The sequence below is a fragment of the Polypterus senegalus genome, chromosome 4, assembly GCF_016835505.1.
Source record: "Polypterus senegalus isolate Bchr_013 chromosome 4, ASM1683550v1, whole genome shotgun sequence".
Taxonomy (NCBI): Eukaryota; Metazoa; Chordata; class Cladistia; order Polypteriformes; family Polypteridae; genus Polypterus; species Polypterus senegalus.
The window spans coordinates 91,509,632-91,535,787 of record NC_053157.1 but is presented as its reverse complement, the minus strand read 5'-3'; the positions used below and the strand labels follow the sequence as shown (position 1 = coordinate 91,535,787).

The following is a 26,156-nucleotide window of genomic DNA, read 5'->3' as shown; positions in this document are numbered from 1 at the left end:
TGATCACACCTCATCTAGGGAATGAATTGGTGCTCAAATGACACAACAAAAGGAAATATGGCAAGGTCAGACATTACATTACAGTCTACCTGAATGTTTTCTTTTTCTATTAGTAACTAAACTAACTTAGTGTCTGGTAATATTAAAGTTTCTTTAGTTAATCCTAATTAGCAAATACATTCCGGTCATATGTTCATCAATCCTGGACTCCCTATTTTTAATCAACATATTTTCATAAATATATAAGAAAGTTTGATGTTTTGTATTTTCTTGGTTGCTCTTTCATGGTTTAAAGCAAATATTCTGAATTATTTATCAAGTTACAGTATATTAGTAGTGTGACACAGTGCACATGCTTGCTGACAGTGATAGCACTGTGGCCTTTGAGGAAGGATTAGGGTGTCTTCTGTGTATTCCCTTTGGATTTTGAACAATTAATTGTAAATCCCCTTCAAATTTTTAGCTGTTCTACTGAGGGCTACAATTTCAAGTCAGTTAATATCTGCAATTGTTAATTAAAGTAATGTGAAAGCATATCAGAACCCTCTTTCAGGTTTATGGTTTACATATCAGGTGTCATGCATGCATGTCTGAGGATCATCTTCCAGACTCATTAGAGATATGTAGTACCACTCTGGGATGAGAGGGGACACTGTCACAAACAATATCATCTCCTTCTTCCTCTTCAGTACTTAGAAGATGCCCAGTGAGGGCAACTGGCTCTGTCTCTTCCAGGGCAAGTCCTATAAAGCCTAACATCCTCGGAAGGAGATGTCTCACAGGAAGACAGAGCTCCTCAAAACCAGACCCGTTCATCCAAGCAGCAATTACAAGTTAAAAGAAGCCTGTGTTTTCGTGATTTGTGCTGTTTTTACTTTCAGGCTTTTCTTTGAATTAAACAGGACAACTTGGTTGGCATCCCAACATTTCTTTTGGACCCAGTCTTTATTCCCACCTGACCACATAGGATACAACTAACAATGCAGCACTGTGGTGCACTGGCCTAGCATCCTGGGTTTGCCCAGTCACTGTTTGTCTGGAGTTTGCATGTTTTTGCTGTGTCTGTATGGGTATCCTCCTGGTGCTCTGGTTTTCCTCGCTCGTGCCTAAGGTCATTCAGGTTTGGTTGACTGGGAGTTCAAAAACTGTCCCTGTGTGCATGACTAATCCCTGTGATGGACTGGTGTCCTCACCATGCCTGTTCTCATCATTGTGATTACATTCGTGACCAAACGTTTTGAGAATGACACAAGTATTGGTTTTCACAAAATTTGCTGCTTCCGTGTTTTTAGATCTTTTTGTCAGATGTTTTTATGGTATACTGAAGTATAATTACAAGCATTTCATAAGTTTCAAAGGCTTTTATTCGGGCCAGAAGTTGATTGACAGAATGCCGGGGCGAATTTCAGAGGTCTTGAAAAAGAAGAGTCAATACTGCAAATACTGACTCTTTGCATAAACTTAATGTAATTGTCAATAAAAGCCTTAGAAACTTATGAAATGCTTGTGATTATACTTCAGTATACCACAGAAATATCTGACAAAAGAGATCTAAAAACACTGAAGCAGCAAACTTAGTGAAAACCAATACTTGTGTCATTCTCAAAACTGTAGTGTAGCCATGATATGCTCCACCTCCAAACAATAAGGATTTGGATCAAGAATGTTATGTTACAATACAAGTAACAATCATCTACTCCTCACCAAGTCCTACTATTATGTAAATCTAACATAACACATAAAATAGTATATCTTATCATTTTTAACATAAAATAAGCCACCACATTGAAGCCTTATGTGGCAAAGTAAGAACACCATTAGTGTTTTCATACCTATTAAGCAAGTAATTAGAGCCAAGTGCTTGGAAGTTATAGAGATACTGGGAAATTCATGAAGTTCTCCTAATTAGATGATGATCATAAAGTGCAAAATGTTTGTCAGTCTGGGTTATAAAATATACAGATGGATGAATTGCTGATTTAGGGTATAAAAGTTAAAAAAATGTTCTGAATCATTCTCATGTAGTATATGTGTGTGTGGTGGGTTGCATGTTTTGACATCAGCTAACATCTTTATTTCAAACAAAATAATTCTACAATTCTATTCTCTTTTATATAAACACTATCATATTTTTCCAGCATTCAATTTGTAAACAGCCGCCAGTTTCTTTTCACATATTTTGGTAATGCATCAAGTTAATAAGTGGCTACTCCTGAAATGAAATGGTGTAAATCTGCACAACACAAAGAGCATCACACATTACATGGACTCCTACAACAGATGGTAATGTCTTGTGCACAGGCATAAAGTCAGCAGCCATACCATTTACACTTCAGAAGAGGTCATCTACCTGAAGCTAAGAATGTCTGGGCAGTACTTGAATGGAAGAGCACTGTCTTTAACTGGCAAGCTATCTCTCACCCCTTCACCACCTATAGCTAATGTGTGGTGAGCATACTGGTGCAAAATATCTGCCGTCACATCACCCAGGTGGATGCTACACATTAGTGGTGGTTGAAGTGACGCCCCACTCACTATGTAAAAGTGTTTCAGTAGTGAGAAAAGCACTATATATGTAAATAATAATAATTATTATTATCATTATTAATTCAATGGACAACAGGATTTGTGGAAAATGTAGCCAAAGTTGTATTACTTTTAGGCTAAACTTTGGGGGAATATTGAAATATGTATATTATTAGGATAAAAGCTGTATATTATATTATCTATTCATCCATTTTCACATTCTGATCTTTCCAGTTCATGGTCACAGTAAGCAAGACTATCTTAGAAGCTTTAGATGGTTGATAGGAACCAACATAGAAATGGATGCCACTTTATCACACAAACATCCACAATGGGCTAATTTAGTGCCAATAATCAAACTAAAATGCAAATGTTTCAGATGTGGATGGAAAGCAGAAGAACCTAGAAAAAAAAACCTTGTGGACACAGTGACCAGGCTGTGGTAAAAACTTCTGCATTTACTGTATGTTCTGCTGATATAGAAAAATGACTTATGATTTTAATTTCATGAATGATATACAAAATAAGTACTGCGATTTATATCCCTCTTATTTATTGATCTAATATTAACATTGTCAGAGGTCTGTGTGTAGGGGATATCTTCAGGACATATGCAAACAATGTAATACCATCCCTGTACACAGATTGGATTTGTTTCTTATGTCCTCTCCTCGCCTCTCTTGACCTCAGATGTGAGGATCATTGACTGGAAGACCACTGTCATCAGTTCTGCCTCAAATTGGGAATTTCCTCCCGGGAAATATAAAAAAATAAGCCAGTATTGAAAACTACAGTCTAAATAGGCCCTGCATCTGGGCAACACATCCTCCCTTTTCTTCAGGCACTACAACTTGCCCTTAAACATGCGGTTCACCACCTGTGCCCCAAACCTTTATGCCTGTTATTTCTTATATCTTCACAACTTATGAAAAGAACTCTAAAAATAAGTTTCAAATAGCAAACATTTTGTATTTGTCTTCAACTAATCATTTGTGTGGTAAGCTTATTAAATATAAGAAAACTTTACAGAAATACAGTATGTATTCTTTTTATTACCTGCCAACAAATCATACAGCAGCCCTCCAGGTGGATGAAGGCAGGTAAAAGAAGGCACAAAGACTGGAATCGATGAACAACAGCACTGTGACAGCAATGTGTGCAGATGGGAGAATTTTCTTGGATCACCTATAAATGGGAAGTAATTAACTGAAAAATATTTTGCTTCAGGAAAAAAATATCTAAAGGCAGTTAATGAAAATAAAATGAGCTTCACGAAATATTATAGCACATTATGGTGTACCTGGTGCCACTGGCCTATCTGCAGAGATAATTTGATACAGGCGACCGAGAAGCTGAGATGCTAACTGGCATGGGTCCTGAAGTAAAACTTTCTTTGATAACTGCAGAGTCTCACTTAATACATTCAGATCAATAATCTCCCTACAAAAAAAAAAGAAAAATAGTTCAGGAATGTTTAAATAAATAATATAAAGAGATGAAAAGAACAACATGACAAGCACAATATTTTAAATACAGTATTTCTTTAATATAGTACACTGTCTAAATTACAATATTTCACAGTGTCCTTTAACTGTGTTGATAAAACCATTAAATAAGAAATTTAAAATCAGTGATTCAATACATTAATAAATAAATAACACAGTTTCCATACTTCTCTGTATTCTCTGTACTCTAGTTAAGCAGAACTTTACCAGGTTATGGATCATGAGCACTGATATTCAATAGATAAAAGACCAATAGAGATAAAGGCAAACATTAGTCCTTACTGCTGTTATTAACAAAGAAGCAACTTTTGTGAAATAAAAAGTTAATTATATATAAAAAATAGTCCTACAACATTCATTGCATTTTCTTGTGTTTTTGGACAAGTATAATAAATATACTATACTATAATAAATAATAAAATGTCAAAATTGTGACCACTAGGGTAGTAAAGGATTAGCTGAAAAGGACTAAGAGTATCAATTTATTTTTAAACATATTACCTCTCTGGTGACATGGCAGATTTTAAGTCTTCTTCAACATGAGCAACAGACACACCCCAGATTTTATGCAGCAGGAATTCGTAGTTAAACAAACACTCTGTGACCAGAGTAGTAATTTGATTTGACTTAATCAGGTGGTATGAAAGACCACAAAGTTTACGCATATTGAAAAAGTAATTTTTCTCAGTTTCTGTTTTCTGGATCCAGGCTAGTGGCTGTAAACTGTATAGGTTTGTATTTCCTATAACTGCCGGCTTTCTCTTTTCCAAGAAATATTCGGCTATCTGGGTGTGTAGAACAATTTGAGCATCTTTGGTTTTCAGGTATCTCTCCTCACAAGCTTGCTTAAAGGAGACATTTGCCCAGTTATACACATAAGTGGCATCAGTCTTCTGTTCCACTAAGATTTTTCCCAGGTCCTTCTGAAACTTGGCCCACAGAACAAAGGGAAACTTGGGAGCAGGTAGCTGATGAAACTGCTCTACCTCTGACATGATCTTCTGATCTACAGACAGCAAGTCAATCAGTTCCTCCAGAGTGATTCCATTTTTTGAAATACTTATTAAAGAGAGGACTTTCTTTACAAACTGAGCGCCATGCTGTTTTTCCAACCTGCTTATTATAGAAGTATACAATTTGCTGAGATCTGTAGGAAGATATATTTCAGTTGGAGAAACAAATGAAGGCCACTGTTTGCATTCCATATAAGCACACTGCAGATATAGAGGTATTGGGCAAGTCATACAAGCTTCTCTGATGAGCTTCCATTGTGCACTTTGTAGCCTACGATGATCTCTTTCTAACCAGCATGTAAGTATCTTTTCCACCTCAGCAGGATTCAGCGGAGGGATGGAAATGATGTTTGATTGAACAGTCAGTTTCTGTAAGAGCAATTTGGTTTTTGGTTAGTTTAAATTCCTAATCCTAGTAAAATGTTGTAGTAAACAAAATAGCCCAAATAAAAAGAAAGTTAGCACATATGTACCACTTTAATAAAATATTTACAATCAAATGTACATTTTTTGTAAAGGTAAATAAAGTCAAGACAAGTCAACAATTAATTTTATGTGCACCAGATTAGACACCAGTACATTCACTCATGTATGTGTTGTTTCTAGTTACTATTTAAAGTAATCTGCACATCTTTGACTTATGGAATGAAACCAGACAAATTAGGGCAGAACGGGTAAACTCCACACTGACCCAATAACACCCAGTGTTAGTGGTGTAAATGTCATTACCAACCCACTACACCCTAACATAGGGGTCTGCTGGAGCCAATCCCAGCCAACACAGGAACAAACCCCAGGCAGGGTGCCAGCCCACCGCAGGACACACACTAAGCACACCAAGCACACACTACAGACAATTTAGAATCGCCATTGCACCTAACCTGAATGTCTTTGGACTGTGGGAGGAAACCAGAGCACCCAGAGAAAACCAGGACACAGAGAGAACATGCAAACTCCATGCAGGGAGGACCCAGGAAGTGAACCCAGGTCTCCTATCTGCGAGGCAGCAGCACTACCACTGTGCCACCATGCTGCCCTGGTGTAAATGTATACATATATACTGCTATGAACTGTGCTGTGGTCCATCCACATTTATGGGCATTGTTTCACAAAATGTCCATTTTTTAGTAATTATTTTTATGCATTTCATCACAATGTTTATTTCTTTGATTTTGAAAGAATCGTGCAGATGGGATTTTAGATGACCACAAGCTGCCAATACAGCACCCTGTGAAGAGCTGCTAATATACTGTATTATGCATCGACTTCTAACTACCATGGCTACCAAGTTGGATTGAAAATGTAAAATCATGTCTTTCTTTTAGGGGTCAATCAGAGAGTTGTCACAGTCTAAGCAAAGGTGTGTTATACAGAAATATGAAAAATAACTACCAAAACCAAAATGATAATCAAAAATTGTTAAATATTAACCAAAAGTACTACTTAAATGAAATTTACTTTTGTTTGAGGGCAAGTCTCTAGTTTGTCTTCCCTAAGATGATAACAAGATTTGTTTGGTTAATGTGAGCGGCCGTCAGAGTCATAGAAAAAAGACATTCAAAATGGCAACACCCATGAGATCTAGGAATACAAAGTGGCGTAGACCTTTAAAACATACTCACGAAATGGTGACATAGGGCTATCGCTAAAATAATGATAAAAAATATTTTTAAAAATGTGTATGTGATATTGTTAAAAAAATTAAACAAAAGAAACCAAAAATGATTTTATGTAATTCCTAACATAGATGTTGGCTACAGCCATTTTTTTTATAATTGTGCCGTTTATATTCTTCTTCAACTGAAGCAGAAGGAAAACGTTTGTATTATATTTGCAGCAAAATTTACAGACAATAAATCATTAGTAAACATTTCTATTAACTTGCCAATCATTTAGATTAATTTTGGTTTTTAATTTCAGTTTTTTACTCTGGCAAACCAGTTTGGTTTCTTTTTGCACTGAAATTAGGAACAGTTATTTATCTATTTGCTTGTTTAGTGTTTTTAAGCATCAATCTCTGACACACAATTACTTATTCATCATCTAATGGTCATTTTTATTTTGGGTTGACATGTTAAACTATAACAAACTATTCAACTCTTCAAGGTTAGCTTCTATGCGGCATTCATTGATTAAGTAATCATCTCAGACTGATGAATCTGCAGTGGAAAAAACAGGCTTGGAAAATAGAGAGATGGATGAGAGTTTCAGATCATATACCAGTAGGACTATCTTTCAGAGATACAAGGTCTGGTTAGACTCTACCTTATTTAATATATCTGAGATTATGCAGTTTTTACAGCTTTGTTAGTCTTTACGGTACACAGAAAGTGAGTGCACTTGAGAATAAGGGGTTGCTAAGTGCCAGTGCACCATTAAGAGAACACAGGACAGACTCATGTTCTGTAGGGAAAAAAAATCTCCACACAAGAGAAATTGCAATGAAAAATCGCCAATGGGTAGGTAGATCCTGTCTTATTTGGTTTTCAGAAAATGAAAATCTCCAGAGAACAAAAGTAGTATACTTTTTAGAGAAAGAGGGAGTATGATAACCGGGATAGAAATCCATAATAACACTATAGGGTATATGACCCAGGAAACTGCTGTCTCTCTACTGTATGATGAAGTTTTAGCATGAGATCAAGAGATATTTTGAACATTGGTTAAATTATTATGTGTGATATGGTGGCAGAATATTTATGATTCTCTGCGTAGTTGCCTTCAGGATAGATCTTTCTTGTTTTAACCATATTTATTTGAATTTACTTATACAATGTTGTAACATCATGCTACTTTAATAGGTCACACTATATCAGTCCAGTGAGAGCAACTGAGGGTTTAAGAGAGCATACATTGTGATGAAATGATAACTCACTCAGGCTTATACTGGATAAGGGTACAAGATGTCAGAGCCTAACCCCAAAATACCCATTCATAGAACCAAATGTTACAATAACAAAGTAAAACTATGCTCAGTTTGTCATAAGAGCAAGAACATATGACTCACGTTATCAGACTCTGAATACATTGCAATTTACCTTACACATACATGAATATAAAACATATTTACCTCAAGTATGCTTACGCAAGTTGACCCTGATGATGAAGACACTATTAAGTGCACATGCTGATGTAAGAGAGGTGGAAGCCAAGAGATGTTTGCATCATGTTCTTCCGAGAGCTCATCTACACCATCAAGCGCTATCAATAAAGGATTCTTCTCATTCACAAACTCAAGGAGAGAAGCAAACTCATTCATAAGTGCATACAAATCCTTGAAGGAAAAAGAAGTAGTTGTTAGATAATAAACCTGGAACATTTCTGTTAGATTAAAAATGGCAAAATAAAGCAATATAAATAAATGTATGCACTCAAGGGTCTATTCTGGAAGTGTTTACTACAAAGCCAGTTGTCAATAATATATCCTAATATTATAACTATAGTGTAACTGCAAACAATGCCCTCAAAATATTCTCCACAGCATTAATACTAATTTTAGTTTTGAAATACCATGCATCTATATACTTGTTTTGTTAGCCCACTTTCAGGTTTGCAGGGAGCCATAGCATAGGATGCAACATTAAAACCAACACGCACAATTGCTTATACCAAACAAAGTCAGTTAAGTGAATCTACAAACATTTACATTGCAAAGAGAAGACAGCAACTAGAGTAAATTTATAATGCAAGCAACTATATTTTTAAGCCATGTACAACATTTTAATAAACTTAACATACTTCCCCTAGTCCACACAGACACCCATGTTGAAACTCACTCTACCTACCTCTTGTGAACATAGCCACTGTGTGCCTGTAATAGTTCTTGAAAAAGAAAACTAGCAAAATTCTTTCCCCATACATTTTGGGAGCAGTTAAAATTAAAACAGTTTCTTTTTTTTACATTTTGAAATGGATTACATAATGATTCATTAATTTAAAACTTCTCTTGTAGTATGTTATTGCCCCACTACTTCACCATTCTTGTCTACTCAAATAAACAAAACATACTTTGTCATATCATATTAGAAAAAAAAACTGATGACTAAAAATGTGGTAGACTTTTTCCAAAAAAGGTTAAAATTTTGCAACTATAATCCAAAAATCTAATACATTTAAAATGAGGTAAATTGATGTTATTTGTGTGTTCTACTGTAAACATTATCTTTTTACAGGATATATGCAAAATATTATAAGATAATAAAGTAAAGTATGTAAAAATGGTTTTGGAGCACAACTCCCTAACTCCAACTCTGGGTTTGATTGGACAGGTTTGACAATGTTATCACAACTCCAAAGGTCTTTAAATATTTAACTGTAGGTTTCAGAGGTAGACAGTACATTTTTCTTTTGATTTTCTTGTAGTCAGAGAGGTCAAGGTTATCTTCTTATATAATACGCTACTGTGGCTGTCTTTTAAATCACCTGCAGCTCACAAACAGTTTGAATCCATTAAGCCATTAAGAAGGCGAACAGAATGTTAGGTTATATAGCACAATGTGTGGAGTACAAGTCCAAGGAGGTTCTGCTCAACCTTTATAATGCACTGGTGAGGCCTCATCTTGAGTACTGTGTGCAGTTTTGGTCTCCAGGCTACAAAAAGGACATAGCAGCACTAGAAAAGGTCCAGAGAAGAGCGACTAGGCTGATTCCAGGTCTACAGGGGTTGAATTATGAGGAAAGATTAAAAGAGCTGAGCCTTTACAGTTTAAGCAAAAGAAGATTAAGAGGTGACATGACTGAAGTGTTTAAAATTATGAAGGGAATTAGTACAGTGGATCGAGACTTATTTTAAAATGAGTTCATCAAGAACTCAGGGACTCAGTTGGAAACTTGTTAAGGGTAAAGTTCACACCAACAATAGGAATTTTTTCTTTACACAAAGAACAATAGACACTTGGAATAAGCTACCAAGTAGTGTGGCACTGACCAGAAAGCAGGAGACAGAGCTGGATGTGACAGAGTTAAAGATGCTAAGATTTGCACTGGGTGTGACGAGGATGGATAGGATTAGAAATGAGCACATTAGAGGGTCAGCTCAAGTTGGATGGTTGGGAGACAAAGTCAGAGAGGCGAGATTGTGCTGGTTTGGACATGTGCAGAGGAGAGATGATGAGCATATTGGGAGAAGGATGTTAAGGATAGAGCTGCCAGGGAAGAGGAAAAGAGGAAGGCCTAATCAAAGGTTTATGGATGTGGTGAGAGAGGACATGCAGGTGATGGGTGTAACAGAAAAAGATGCAGAGGACAAAAAGATATGGAAGAAGATGATCCATTGTGGCAAGAAGAAGAAGAAGTGTGGTAGACAGTAAGACTTAAGGGACTTCAAAACTCGACTTGATGTTTTTTTAGAAGAAATAAATGGATAGGACTGGCGATCTTTGTTGGGCTGAATGGCCTGTTCTCGTCTAGAGTGTTCTAATGTTCTAATACAAATTTGTGTATTTGAACAGCTGTTCTAAGGCACACATGCCAGTTATGTGTTTTTCCCAACAGGAGCAATATCTGTCTTTTAAAGAAGGCAGGATAGTCAAAGAATCAGTAAGACGAATGATTCCCTGCCTAATGACAAATGCTGTTGCCCAGTTGCCTAACTTGACAAGTGTGGGAGAGAAAATCTCTTAAGGAACTCAACCTGAAAAGCGTGTATGTTTTTACAGCCAAACAAGCATCAATCCTTCTGGATGTCAAACTCAATGTATTATAAAGTCTGTCTTCATTAATTAACTATTGACCTGAAATTTGGTACACATATGCTACGTGGCCTCTACTGTCTGCTTTCGGGGTGATGATTTTTATTACTCTTTTTTACAGCTGTGTGGCGCATGTGTACGGACACCATTCTCATTCCCTACCACCTTCACCGTCACTTCCCCTACCTCTTCATATCTTAAATCATTCTTGAGGCAGATTGAACACTTAAGTTTAAGCTTAAGTGAAAAATTAAGAAAAACGTACTAAGTAATTGCAACACAAAAAGTGATTTAATCAGTTTTAACGTGAAAAGATGCCAACGGAAGAAGAGAAGAAGCAGACCGATAGAGTGGAGAAAACAAGAGCTGCTCACGAAGCAGCAAGCACATCAACCTCTGAGCATATAAATACTAAACGTACAGAGAAAGAGTATGAAAACTATAAGTCAAGTGTATTCACTGCACGTTATTGTGCAGTCTGCCGTTACTAGTATGCAGATATTTTTTGATGAAAACCACAAAAAACAAAGCAAAATAAAGAGCTACTGGAAAAAAACAAGAATTAGGAAATTAAAATGTGTAAATGCTGTTGCTACAATTTGGCTGACATGGCTGTCTCATGAGTCTCACGTGGGTTCAGATCTGATGCCTAATGATCATCTGAGTGGAATCTGCAAAGTCTGCACTTTCTCCCTGTGAAGGCTATTCTGTGAGTACTCCGGAATGTTAGTGGCAGTAGCTTTAGTCACTGGGCCACTGCAAAGAAAAAAATATTTTTACTTATTAGTATGTAGATATTACCAAATCTCAAGCGATCAAGAGAAGGACATACCAAGAAGGTTTGTCTTTTTGGCAAAGCTGTCTAATATGCACATGTCACTTGGACCCTATAAACATGGGATGAGACCACAAAAGGGCAGTTCATTTCTAGTCAGCTGCAAAGAAAGAACTCTGTCGTGAGAGCTGAAGGTTATACAGCACTAAAGGATCCGTAAGGCTAAAGTTACTACATTTATTATTAAAAAAAGCTGATGTCTGCCTGCTTCTTTGGATTACATTACTCTTTACTCTACCACTGAGGGCTAAGTGCATTAGGTAGGTCAGCAGGTGAAAATACAATTGCTACAGTAGCATGATTTAGAATAAAGTGTGGCTGTATAACCCAAGTGCTGTTAATAGGTCAGAGTAAAAGAGAATTCAACATTATATTGTGGTCCCACATTTAAACAGTATGTGCAGACAGGAAAAGGAATATGTTTTGAGGAGAGGTGTCCCCCAAAGCCTTACCACAATAAAATAGTTGAGAATCTAGTTCTTGTTAAAAGGACTAAATTGGGAAATTGTTTATAAAAAAGAAACAATCTCCATAAATTATTCCCAGGTTCTTTTATTCACTACTACTTATAAAACACATACCCAAGCTTGGGGATAAAAACCTACGGAAGCCGAGAGTGCCCATCAAGGGCACGTTTATATGTTGTGTGTCCTGCAGTATGTACAGCTCAGGTTTTCCGGCCAACAGTACAGTTTGCTTCACCTGCCAAAAATGTTTAGTTAATTTAGAGTGGGACGGGAAAATACGCGAATTGGAGGACCGCGTTAGGAATCTGATAGCGATTAGGCAAACCGAAAATTGGATCGACTCGGTTTGTTTAGACAATTCGGCTACTTCTGATTCGCTTCAGTCTCTCCAGGTCCCACTGTAGTCAGTGCTGAAAATCAGCAGCACCAATTCAGCCACAGGGCGAGTGGGTAACAGTAAAACGGGGGTCTAAGAATCCATAATTTAGTCCCCCAGCACCCAGGTCACCAATTCGGACCCAGAACAGATTCTCAGCTCTCCGCAGTGCGCCTGTGGAAACTGAGAATAATAAAGTGCTCATAATTGGCGATTCCATAGTGCGGAATGTTAGAATTCCAAACTATGTTAAACCAGCAGTTAATGTTAAGTGCCTTGCAGGGGCCAAGATTTCTGGCATAGAGGCCGCATTGGACCGTGTTGCTGACGATGAAGTATCTACCTTATTGCTGCATGTCGGCACTAATGATATTTATTTACAGCAATCTGAGGTATTAAAGCGGAACTTCATCTCTCTATGCACCAAAGCTAAAACAAAATGTCGGAATTTAATTTTATCTGGTCCCTTACCAAGATTATATAGAGGGGATGTGATTTATAGCAGATTGCATTCCTTTCACTGCTGGCTAGAAACCTGGTGTGCAAATAAAAGCATAGCATTTGTGAACAATTGGGATGATTTTTGGGAAAGGCCTGGATTTTTCAGAAGAGATGGTCTTCATCCTAACTGGAGGGATCTTATGTATTATCCCAAAATATGGCAGCAAAACTGCCTGGTTGACTGATTAGAGCACCATCCAGGCCGCAGTCATGTGATCTTAAATCACAGGCTGTTGTTTATCCCACCTGTTATTTTCCTGAAGCTGTTACCCATAATCCCTGTTGTGGGGCATCCAGTAAATTTAGTCTTGATACAAACCATAAATTAATTGATAACCAAAAATAAGGTGTATAATTAGACCAAGGGATAAAACCAGACCTCCACCAGGGGCATCTGTAATAGAAATTTAATTCAAATTAAAACAAAAATATATCAGCAGTTCAGAAAGAACCATGCAGTTTTAAATGCTGTTTATTGAACATTCTCATCTTGGCACTAAAGCTGTTTTGGTAAATGATATATATTAAGTACAAAATCTGATCTGTGTCTTCTTACTGAAACCTGGCTTAGTAAATGTGACACTGTTTCCCTAGCTGAGGCGTCACCAGATGGATAAACTCGTTCCTTCATAAGTCTAGAGATTCTGGTTGAGGAGGAGGCCTTGGAATAATTCATTGTAACAAAATGCAAATCACTCTAAAAATTTAGGCAACTTTACATCCTTTGAGGCATTCATTTTAAATATTAAAACAGATTCCAACACAATTATAGTGCTAGTCTACAGACCACCAGGGCCATATTCATTGTTCATGACTGAATTTAGCAACCTTCTGTCTGATTTGGCTATAATTTATGATCACGTAGTTCTGATGGGGATTTTAATGTACACATTGATGTGGAAACTGACACTTTTAGCAAATGTTTTACTTATTTGTTAAATTCAGTAGGATTTTGTCAGATTGTCAAAGGTCCAACTCATAATCATAACCACACATTAGATTTAATTATAACTTACAAAGTTGAAATTCAAAATTTAAATATTACTCCATTAAATGTAGTTATTTCCGATCACTTCTTAATTACATTTGATTTAGTTCTGCCCATGCCAACGCACTCACAGATTAAAACAAAGACAGTGCGACATCTAGATTGTAATTCTGCTTCAAAATTTATAGATACCTTGAGTAAGTCGAGTGTAATTGTGGAAAACCATTTAGATCAGTTAACATCAAATGTAAACGTGGAAAACAATTTAGATCAGCTAATATCACATTATAATGTGACCTTGAGAGATGCTCTGGACACAGTGGCTCCCCTAAAAACAAAAGTGATCAAAGCACATAGAAACTCTCCCTGGTTTAATGAAAATACTCGAGCTCTTAAATTAGAGTGTCGAAAACTGGAGCACAGATGGAGAACAACAAAGCTACATGTCTTTCAAATTGCATGGACAGAGAGTGTTAAAAAATATAAAAAAGCCCTCTTTAAAGCTCGCTCAGAATACTATTCTACATTAATAGATAGCAATAATAAAAATCCTAGGGTACTTTTAGAGCAGTGGCTAAATTAACAAATGGAATTCAGATCAACAGTGCAAAATACCAACAGATATTAGCAGTACAGACTTTATGAACTTCTTCAATGAGAAAATTAAAAATATAAGATCCCAGATCTCAGCATCACAGTACAAACCAAATACTAGCTTAGCAGACCCTGCCGCACATTGCATTTAGCACTTTAGTAATTTTAATCCTGTAAAGGAAGTCTTAACTTTAATTACTAAAATGAAGCCCACTACTTGTTTCCTAGATCCAGTTCCAACAAAACTAGTAAAAAGTGCAATGGATGTTCTTGTAGCGTCTGTTCTAGAGAGGCCCAGACTTCCCTCTCCCGCCACTTCTTCCAGCTTTTCCGGGAGAATCCCAAAGGCGTTCCCAGGCCAGCCGGAGACATAGTCCCTCCAGCGTGTCCTGGGTCTTCCCGGGCCTCCTCCCGGTTGGGCGTGCCGAACACCTCACCAGGGAGGCGTCCAGGAGGCATCCTGATCAGATGCCCGAGCCACCTCATCTGACTCCTCTCGATCACGGAAGGGCAGCGGCTCTACTCTGAGCCCCTCCCAGATGACTGAGCTTCTCACCCTATCTTTAAGGGAAAGCCCAGACACCCTGCGGAGGAAACTCATTTCAGCCGCTTGTATTCGCGATCTTGTTCTTTCGGTCACTACCCATAGCTCATGACCATAGGTGAGGGTAGGAGCGTAGATCGACTGGTAAATTGAGAGCTTTGCCTTACGGCTCAGCTCCTTTTTCACCACGACAGACTGATGCTATTACAAAGATATTACAAAGTTGTACAAAACATGTTTCTTCCATCTTAAAAATGTTAGGAAATTAAGGCGCTTTCTAAATAAACAGGATTCGGAGAAATTAATTCATGCATTTATCACGTAGGATTGACTACTGCAATGCGGTGTTCACTGGCTGTTCAAACTGTTCTTTATACAGCCTCCAGCTAATCCAAAATGCGGCTGCAAGAATTATCACAAAAACAAGAAAATACAAACACATAATTCCAGTTCTTAAATCCTTACACTGGCTCCCGGTTAAGTTTAGGGCTGATTTCAAAATCTTCCTTTTAACATATAAAGCATTAAATGGCCAAGGTCCGGCTTACTTGTCTGAACTTATCATGACTTACAAACCTGAGCGCACATTAAGATCTCAAGATGCCGGTCTGCTTAGGATTCCAAGGATTAATAAAATAACAGTGGGAGGTCGAGCTTTTAGTTACAGGGCCCCTAAACTGTGGAATGGTCTTCCTGCTTCTATAAGAGATGCCCCTTCAGTCTCAGCCTTTAAATCCCGGCTGAAGACTCACAACTTCAGTTTAGCATATCCTGACTAGAGCTGCTGATTAACTGTACATACTGCATCTCTGTTGTTAGTTATTAGCACTAAAACATAAGTAACATGATAGTTAGAATTGAATACTAACCCCCACCTATTCTGTTTCTGTTCTCGGTATCCAAATGTGGCAATTGGTGCCATGGCCCACTTGCCAAGTTGTTTGCCTGCCTATGGTAAAGTCATCCCTGATGGAGGATCACAGGAATCATGGGAAAGAGGGTCCTTTCATCGGAGCAACATTTCAGTCGTGGAATGGCCAAATGGGGAGACAGCTTGATGAATGAGGTCTCCAGGACTCTAAAAATATCCAAATCTTATTATGTGATATAATCTACTGTTAAATTCTGCCCCGTACTTCTAAAATGTATATTATTATGCTGTATTAAGGATTTGTTCTGTTCTGTGTATTGTGTTGTATTGACCCCCTTCTTTTGACACCCACTGCATGCCCAACCTACCTGGAAAGGGATCTGTCTTTGAACTGCCTTTCCCAAGGTTTCTTCCATTTTCCTACAAGGTTTTTGGGAGTTTTCCTTGTTTTCTCAGAGAGTCAAGGCTGGGGGGCTGTCAAGAGGCAGGACCTGTTAAAGCCCATTGCGGCACTTCCTGTGTGATTTTGGGCTATACAAAAATAAACTGTATTGTATTGTATTGTGTAACATGCAATATCGTTATTTTTTTAAATTGTCTCCTCGAGATAATGGAATCATTTTATTGCAACCTCAAGAAAATGAAACTTAACCTTTGCTTCTGGCATCAGGCTCGCTTAGATTGCGATGCCTATACAGCTTAAGCCTTGCTAATTGTCTTCTTAAATGATGGACACTAACGTTATTATTTTCTAAACTAAGGCATAAACTTTTGAGATAACATTTCAGCCCTTGATTGAACAAAAATGTGATCTGCTGATCAATACAGTTCTGCTCTTCTGCCATTTCAAACAGGACATGGCTTCAATAAGCTAAACATTAAACGTTAGTTACAATTATTTCATAATTTCGAGAAAACAAGATCTTTTGTTTTATTGCGATAAACTTATTCTGTTATTTAAAAAAATTTTTTTCTCGAGATCTCGATAAAATTAGTCCATTATCTCGAGGAAACAATTAAAAAAAAATAACAATATTGCACGTCCTCTCTCGGCTTCCGTAGAAACCTTACAGAAAGAACCTGCTTATTGAATATTCTGACCTAATAAGTGCCTCTGCTCCCCTAGTCACAACTGCTAAGTGTGCCTAAAGCATGGATGACATTTTAAGGTGTGAAGTGCAAAATGGGGAAAATGTCAATGGTAGACTGTGTGCTTCAATTGTAGACTTGAAGTTTTGTAACGAAACTGTCTGTCCAGGAAAACCTTTTTTGACCTCCTAACTCTAACCAACCTTGATCTTTTATTAACAGTAATGTAATTAACCCTTTGTGGAGTCTCGTAGAGGATCTAGACTAATTCTTTAATGAGTTCCATCAGGGAACTATACTTAGTGTACATGAGATACCTACTGTAAGTGCAGTACATCCTGTATCAGCAACATATTGAGTTAAAGACCTGCTTAATTTTACAATTTGCACAAGTAAGCAAAAGCAACATTTATTTATACTGCACATTTTCATACAAACAATGTAGCTCAAAGTGCTTTATAAGTAAGTTATTTTATTCCTGCATAATTCTGCAATCACCCAGTGGAAAGACAATGCTTTCAAAGTACTGGAATCCTGGAAACTGTGGCATCCTCTGATAATGCTTCTCTGTTTGCACTACTACAAAGGTGGCCCATGTTAGGGTTTCCTGCCCAACAACCTGTCACTTCACGGTCCTTTCTCTCTCTTTGGGGACTTTTTGTAAAATATGACATGCATTCTCACCTCTGAGAAAGCCACCTTGATCTGATACATTTCAGAGAGCTGGAAACACATGCTTTGAAGGAGCAAACGCACATTCCGGCTTTCTCCTGTGACTCCAATGAAACGAACCAGGATGTTGACATTTCTGGGGACACAAAATACAATCAAATAAATGTTTCAAGATACAAATCATGCAGAAATACAGGAAGACTTTTGCACAACTCTCATAATAATCATTGTTTCCTTCCTACATTCATTAGTTTGTCTGATATGATAAATGATCCATCTTCTTTATCATCCCAATAATTTAAAACAACCTGTAAGTTTTATAGTGACAGACTCACCCTGGTATCCACTTGGAAGCTTCACATGCAGCTTTTGCTATTAATGTACTTTTTCCACATCCTGTCATTCCATGGAGAACAATGATTTTCTGTTCTGAATGGTTCATTATTTTCTTAAGGTCATTAAGAACTGATTCTCTTCCAGTGCAGCTGCTCAAACTTAAATGAGGTACATGTATAGCAGTTACTAAATATATTATCAAGTAAATTGTCATACATTTTACTCAAATGAATGCATTTTCATCATAATTATTGCTGGAAAAGTAAACCACCCGCCAGATTACTAACATATCAACTAGAAAACATAAACATGAACTGCAGATTTTTTTTATTTTGGAATTCAAGGGCATCTATCTGTGGTGAGAATTTAATTGAATTTAGTGCATTTGGAATAATTTCACCAAGATGTCACACTAAAATATTTCCCTTTCCTCAAAACAACAACAAAATATGAGATAACATGTACTGTATAACAATATCAAAGTTGATTTAGGGAAAAATATAATTGTACAACGAAAAGAATGGTATTTTATATTCTGTGTAGTCTGTCATTAACCTAAAAGCTAACAGAATTGCAAAAATGCAGTAAAATGTTTAATATGAATATGTAATAGCAAAATTTAAAAATATAATACTGGTTTGTATTGCCATTTCATGCTTTATGCATGTTATGTTTTTGGCAACGACTTCCAGTTGCTAGCACGTTGCAAAGTTATGCTTGGTGATGTCAGCAGTGTGGTGCTATTTAGCACAACACCACATTATCCTCTTTGCCCAAATTTCTGGATTCATAACAAACAATTTTTGTCATGATCAGAGGGCTTTGTGTGGGATTTTGTAGCAAACAAATGATTATAGTACTACAATACTATTTTGGCTAGCATTTTAGGCTTTGGTGTAAGTTCTCTTTGATTTCCTTTATAGTTTACGGTCCAGTCTATTTACTGTAAGAGTTGGTTTCTCCCTTTTCTCTCTATGATCATTTTTAAAAATTTGGTGCCTCAAACTGGCAGTAGACAGGTCTTGCTCATCATTGAGGGTAGATATGAGCAAAAGACTGACTAACAAATAAGAGCAGTGGAAGTTTTACAATTGTACTTGAACTGTGACAAACGAAGTAAAAGCTGCATCCTCATATTAAGCTTTTAATTTAATGGTCACTCTGCTTTCCATTCCTCACTTGCAATCATCAATTCAGGCTATTGAACAAATGTATGAGATCACCATTATAAGCAGCTAATATGAGATTATGGTGTACAGTTGCTGTTCTTACTCCCCATGACTGGATGAGAAGTTTAGCAAAATGGGAGAATCTCTGAGTATAACTGCTAATTCTCTACACTCATGAGAGCCAGATAAATATGCAGTCAGGATATCCATTGAACACCACCTACCGAAGGTTTACCAGGCACATACTCCTGAAAGAAGAACCACAGGTAGACCCTCAGGATATTCTAGTATAACCGTATCACACAGCTAGCCAGGAAGTAAATGGAAATTTCCAAGAAATGCCTGAAGAATGTTGTTAGCAACATGATAACCTTGTTTTTCCAGTTTGGTGTGTTGCCCCTACGACCTCCATCAGGAGAGATAAATGGTGAGTGAAGTGAAGGAAAGAGTAAAAAGGCTCAAGGCTCTCTTTTCCACAGTAGAAAAAAATATACACTTACAGGGCTTGACAGTGGTGAACATGCTCATAAATCTCATCCTTGATCTGATTCCTGAACACGTCTTTTCTGCTCCATGCAGGCTGAGCTCTAAGTGGCATTACTTGTGTTGCCCTACAATGAAACACACTTATTAACAAGAGCTGAATGCAGAACATCTGAAGATACTGCACAATGATATTTTCTTGTTGAACTGTTTGACATCTCACAGATGTTTTCCTGGAATTGTGAGGAAGCTATTTTATTGTGTTTGTGCTGATGTTAACATTAAGTCAACAATTACTTTTATGCCTTAAGGCTGTAAATGGCAATGCTTTTTCATTGAATTAGTTCTATATAACAAAGCATGAGTTCACTCTGCTTTTTATAATTATTAGATATATAATCCACTGCTTTAAAACAACCACATCAATTTATAAGCATTTATAACAATTTTACAATCGTTACTTTCATTGTGATCAAATTTATCTCTTTAACAACATGTTTTTTTTAATTTAGCAGCAAACTGGTAAATGTATCTGAGACTTCCTTCACTCATTAATGACATTTTTTCATTTTTTTTCCACCACAGGCCACCACAAAAATTTCTACATTTTGTCTTTTAAACAATTCACTGTTTATATGTTTGTTTGTTTTTTTTGGTTTGTCGGCAGCAAAAAATGTCCCACCAGAAGAGGGGCAAAGGTAGGTATCAACCCCAGAGGAGGTTCCAATATACACCAGGTGTCTGTATGAGTGGACCCTGCAATTACTTCCCTGTGGTGCCAAGAAGAGGCCCCAGCCACCTGTGATCCTGAATTAGACTATTTAGGTTTCAGAATGTTATGATGCTATGTAACATATACATTAGAATATATACATGTGTAGGTAATTCTATCACCAAACTGTAACTATATTTTAAATTAGGCTCGTAATTGCATAAAAAGTTAGAGTAATTGATCAGAATAAATGGCAATGTACAACTATATACTGTACTGTATTTGGCTAGGGTCAAGAAGTAGAACAGCAGAAAAATTAAACTAATAAACTAAAACTCTAGAGTGGACAGTTTTTAGAGAAGGCAAATCAGTGTCCTACACCAACTGGTTTCCTTACTTTCCACTGGTTACTCTACTATGTATGACATTTTACATCAAGAATGTGGGTGATATAGTGTGAGAAGTGAGTAGCTGACAGGCATTATAGTACAGTGGTTAAGATGCTGGACTTAGGACTTCAAACCCTGAGGATGTGGGTTCAACTCCTGCTACTGACACTGTGTGACCATGAGCAAGTTATTTCCCCTGCCAATTGGAAAAACAAATGCAATGTAACCAGTTGTATGTGAAATGTTGTAAATCGCCTAGGATAATGGTCTCACTCAAATAATAAGTAGCCATCATTCACAGCACTGGTGCAATGTGCTATACCTGGGCCATCTTTTATAAAACTGTTCTCAGTATGGTATAGTACCTCAGTCCAAGTCTTTATATATTAAATAAATCTATCATCTATTGGTGAGGCAATGATATTTTTATTCTGTCAAAGCTGTATATTCATTCCAAAAAGTGAAGCAGTCAACCATGTGAAAAGATATCTATATATATACATAAACATCACATACGGGAATCAATCAAAGTCTACCTTTTTAGGCGGTTGAGCACAATCTTCTGGAAATCATTAGAGATCCTTTCAATGTAATAAAAATGTGACCTGTTAAGCTGGGGATCAATCCCATTATGTCCCCATCCAACGCTGTATTCATAGATATTGGTACGGTGCAGCTGTGTGAAGAATACAGAATCATGATAGCTAGTTATTTATTGATAATCCTTTGAAATGAGTTTCATTGGCTCCTGCTAAATACACGTCCACAGTAATATGACTGTTTAGAAAGCTTCCAAAATTTCAGAATGAATTGCAAGTTTGTTGTCAAGAGTTACAACATTAACCATAGATTCTATAATTGTTAGACTGTAGCCAGGGTTACATGTATTTTCCTTTTAATGGTTATTTCTATTGCTTTTGAAGAATTAGTTTCCATGTGCTTTTAGTTTTTATGTAATTTTGTTAATGTTATTATGGTTTATTTGTTTAGTATTTGTGCATGGTGCACTTAAGATGTTTAAATATATTCCTTGTGTCTGTGGGTGGAACCTCAATAGGCAGTGATTGCTCCTGAAACCCCCCCGTGCCTTTATATTCTGGTGGAAGAGATGGTCCAAGAAGTGTATCCTTGTGGAGATTACATTGAGTGAGTGTTGTTCTGATTTATTGGTTTGTGAATTCTTTTACTTTGTTTTAGCACCCTGATTTTTTGTGTTACAGATCTGCCTTGTTTGCCTTAGGTTGTCTTTTCGGGCATACTCTTTTTGGAATTATTTCCTAATTTTCTCTTTTTTGTGCTCTTTATGCTTATAAAAATTAATTCTTCATTTTTAAAGATTCTTTGTTGCCCTTGTCATAAAAGCCACAGGTTTTAAGTTATTTATTTTGTCTTTTTTCTCTTTCTTCATCATGTAAAACACTTTGAGCTACATTGTTTGTATAAAAATGTGCTATGTAAATAAATGTTGTTGTTGTTGTTGTTGAAGGGTATTTTTGAGTAGTTTGGATTTTTAAAGTATTTTTGAAATTTTAAAGCCAGTGCCTGTTTTTGGGCCTGGTCAACCCTGAAAGCCTGTTTGTCAAGTTCAGGGTCTGGCTGCCTAAAGTGAGGTTTGCTTTAGAAGCCAGGTTCTGTGAAATCCTAATCTGGCCTATTTGCTTTAAAAACCTTATCACCCTGTTGACCAGCATGTGTTGCTGCAACAATAATTCTCAATAGTTACATTTATCTATTACATCTTAGGTAACATAAAATGAATCTAATGTGATCCTAGCAAGAAGCACAATATAGAATTAAAATCCAAAGATTCCAGGGGAAAGTCAACAGGTACAGATGAAGAGCATACAAACTCAGACAGAAGACAGTTTAGAATGATGCTAAAACTGGTGCTTTAGTGATGCTACCCTATGTACCAATAAACAGTTAATAGACCTTTAGACCTTAATTATTTTTATTTCCATTCTTTTTAGACGGTTATATTTGTATGGGCTGATCTCATGTCCAAGATTGGTTCCTGCTAAAATACAATCCAGTCCCTGTAACCCTACACTGGATTAAGTAACTTCTACAATATATTTGTACTTGTATGTGTATAGTTTTACACATTAGAAATATGTATTGATTTATTTACATCATTTCAAATTAAAAATTAACAAAAAATGAAAGGAAACTGACCTTAGAATAGATACTGTCTAGGAATCTCTGATGAGCAGAATGCATCTCCTGATTTATTTCGGGTAGCCGCCTGTTTGTATCAATGTAGTCTGATGCTTTTTCATTATCCAAGTTGAACTTGATGTCTGTGATCACCCTCTTAAACAAGTAACAGCAAGCTTCAGTGGGGATGCTTACCTGCTGGGCTTGATCACATTCAGCCTCCATCACTGCCCAAAGAAAACATACAAGCAGGGAAAAACTACATTTAGGATACTAGTGCACTGAAAAAGGCAGTATTTTTTCATCCGTTATTCCATTCTGTTCACTGTAAATCTACTTCACTGGTGTGCTATGTGAAGGAACTGATACCAAAGCAATAAAAGTTACAGAAGTGTTTAAACATGTGAAATTAATATTGTGTGTATAAAACCATTAATTAAAAAAAGAAACAGTGGACACATATTCAAACAAGTACGTCTCTGCTTTTCTCTTTTCTTTCCTTTCCTCTCAGCTGAGCACGCCTGCTCTATCCATCAGGATTGCAGATCAGTTGGAGTAGAGGGTTTTGTTTGCTTTGGTAACCATCACCTCTGCTTTTGTTTATGTTCATTCTTCAAGTGCTTTCTTTTGACAATGGCCATTAAAGTAATAGCTACTTGAGCCCCCTTCTGTGTCTCTTTTGTTATCTTTGCATTAATCGGCATGTCTCAAGGGAGTAAACAAATCCTGTCTGTACTGAATCTATACACAATAATAATAATTATTTACATTTATATAGCACTTTTCTTTCTGCTCAAAGTGCTCTCCACAAATGGAGGACCTGAGACGTGAACCCAAGCACTGCGCTACCACTGTGCCACCTGTGTGGGTTTTGATTATAATCAGCTGAAGTTATTAAAAGCCTTTTGTCTTAATATAAAATATTTTACACAACTCAACTAGATCATATTTATAATTATAAAAAAAGTAAGTCCAAGCTTATCTCGTATAGTATAATAATAAAAGAAGTCCTTGGGGTAAGGTAGCACATGTATCAGTTAACTTAGGAACAAATAATATAATTAAATAGTATATATTGTTTAAATCAATGATAAGTGATGTAGCATAATAAACTTGCATACCTTAATATCAAAAGATTTGAGGTAAGGTAAGTTATACGCAATGTTTTGTATATTGATTAGCACATGCACTTAAACATTTCACTTTACTCTGTACATGTGACAACAATGACCTTAGAAACTTATAATGTACTACACCTACAATAGAATGGGCTGTGCTGTAGTATCCTTGAAAAATAGCTTAGTGCTTACCATTATTTTCTTACAGCTATGTGGACCTGCACTCAAATTCACCACTGTTACCATCTGTGTAGATTTTGCATATTCTACATGGGTCATTCTTGCAACAACCAATTTTCCACACACCCCCGTCCCAAAGATTTGAGTGTGATGATGACTGGCAACACTAACTTGAGTTGATATGGGCATTTGTGTGAACATGACCAGAAACAGACCAGTACCCTTTCCAGTAGTGAGGTCAACCTTGAAATAATTGGTGCTGAGATAATCAACTCTGCAAACATGAAATGGAGTAAGCAAGTACAGAAAATGGATGGATTTAGTATGGATTCATTTTGGCACCATGTGCACCAGAATACATATATCTGGACTTTGTACCTTACTGTGGGTTTACCGGGTGCCTGGGGATGACACAGTGCACGGGCATCTCACATGTGAACGGTTTTAGAACAGCCGACACTTATTTTTTAATAATGCTACTGCAATATGTTGACACCAATAAAATACTAACCTTATCTACAAGCAGTTCATGCTGTTATATAAATACATGTATCTAGTTAGTTGCGGTAATAAGAGCATAGAAAGCACAACGTGTCCAGCGTGCGGTCGTCCAGGTGAGAGTGCACATTCGTGCAGAGTAAGCCAGCCACTGAGAAAGCATGCTCTGCCTCCAGTGAAGTAGGCAGCACAGTTATCAGACACAGATACACTTGTTCTAAACAACACCCGCGCTTGCCGTTGCTCTGAAATACCACCATTTCAGCTTTTACTGATGCATCCAGTTTCTTGTCATCATTCTGTGATGACAAGTTTCTTGGCACAGATAATGCGGATGCAACAGACTGACGCACTGCAATTTCAAGTTGCTGTTCAAAGCTGTTGTCTGACAGATGTCAATGAAGTCTACCCGTCCCGGCATTCGTGAGCTGCAGAGTGCAGACTCCTCCCAGTCCACTGAGCCGGGAGACTGACTGCTGCTGGTCTGTTGTTGACTGAATTAGTCGGCAACACACTACACGGTGGGCCAAAAAAACGTTATTTTCAACTATAACTCTGTTATTTATTGAATGATTTTTACATTTTTACATGCTATATATGCAAGCTTGGCCGTTCCCGGTTTCCTGGGAATTACAGCAGTTTCTTCCCTGGGAATGTGGGAATGAAAAATGTCTGGGAATCCCAGGCTCCCAGTAATCTGGAGCCCGGGAATGGATTCCCTAATATATACCATATTATTTTAAAAAAACTTATAGTGTACCACCCAATCCTTTGGACGTTCTAATACAGGAAGGATCTGAGGCTGTTTTGCCCTTTTTGGTCCCAATAACAGTTTCCCTAATACATATACATACTACCAATACCAGAAAATGCTGAGGAGATCTTCACAAAAATGTCATACATTTTACCTTCATAAAAATAATTTATTAAAAAGAAATCAAGTTTGTTTATAATGATGTTTTTCATGTGGATTGCCAGTTCTTACTTACAGGGGCCTGATTTTTCACATCAGGGACATCCAAACTGTTTAAAGCAATGTACCCTGACTCTATGACTGTAAAGGGAAAGACATTCGCAGCACAACCTTGCGCCACAGTGGTGACTATCATTACTATGATTTGGGCTCACCTGTTCTCAGCAGGCAATCTGCTGCCTTTTCTCCAAGTGCTGCTGGAGCATACTGATGAAGAATATTGTAGAGTTTCTCAGACGTACTCAACCACTTGTGCTTTGCTTGTTGCCTCCGAGTAGAATCTTTGCTGTTGTAATCCTTATAGAAAGAGCTATTCAAAAATTGAAAGTTTTTGAAAACCAATTGAATAATATCAGTCAGTGTTTTTTTTTAAGATACAACCAATCTAGCAGACAAGGGAATGTTATTCTAACAATCAAAATCATTGATCCGCCTTGTTAACTTCAAACAAATTATTCAGTAGATTGTTC

General features: G+C 37.0%; 1 protein-coding gene across 3 annotated transcripts in view; it reads right to left on the bottom strand.

Moving 5' to 3' along the window:
• LOC120527534 overlaps positions 1–26,156 on the bottom strand; it is a 154,450-nt gene that overhangs the window by 56,701 nt on the left and 71,593 nt on the right. For all 3 annotated transcript variants that reach the window (XM_039751042.1, XM_039751043.1, XM_039751044.1), the window contains 10 exons: positions 25,842–25,996; positions 22,936–23,144; positions 21,297–21,436; positions 19,677–19,787; positions 18,007–18,165; positions 17,684–17,807; positions 8,115–8,318; positions 4,533–5,413; positions 3,827–3,966; positions 3,583–3,711 (listed from right to left, as the gene is read on the bottom strand). In XM_039751042.1, coding sequence (XP_039606976.1) covers positions 3,583–3,711; positions 3,827–3,966; positions 4,533–5,413; positions 8,115–8,318; positions 17,684–17,807; positions 18,007–18,165; positions 19,677–19,787; positions 21,297–21,436; positions 22,936–23,144; positions 25,842–25,996 — 2,252 coding nt within the window. The remainder of the gene's footprint in view (positions 1–3,582; positions 3,712–3,826; positions 3,967–4,532; positions 5,414–8,114; positions 8,319–17,683; positions 17,808–18,006; positions 18,166–19,676; positions 19,788–21,296; positions 21,437–22,935; positions 23,145–25,841; positions 25,997–26,156) is intronic.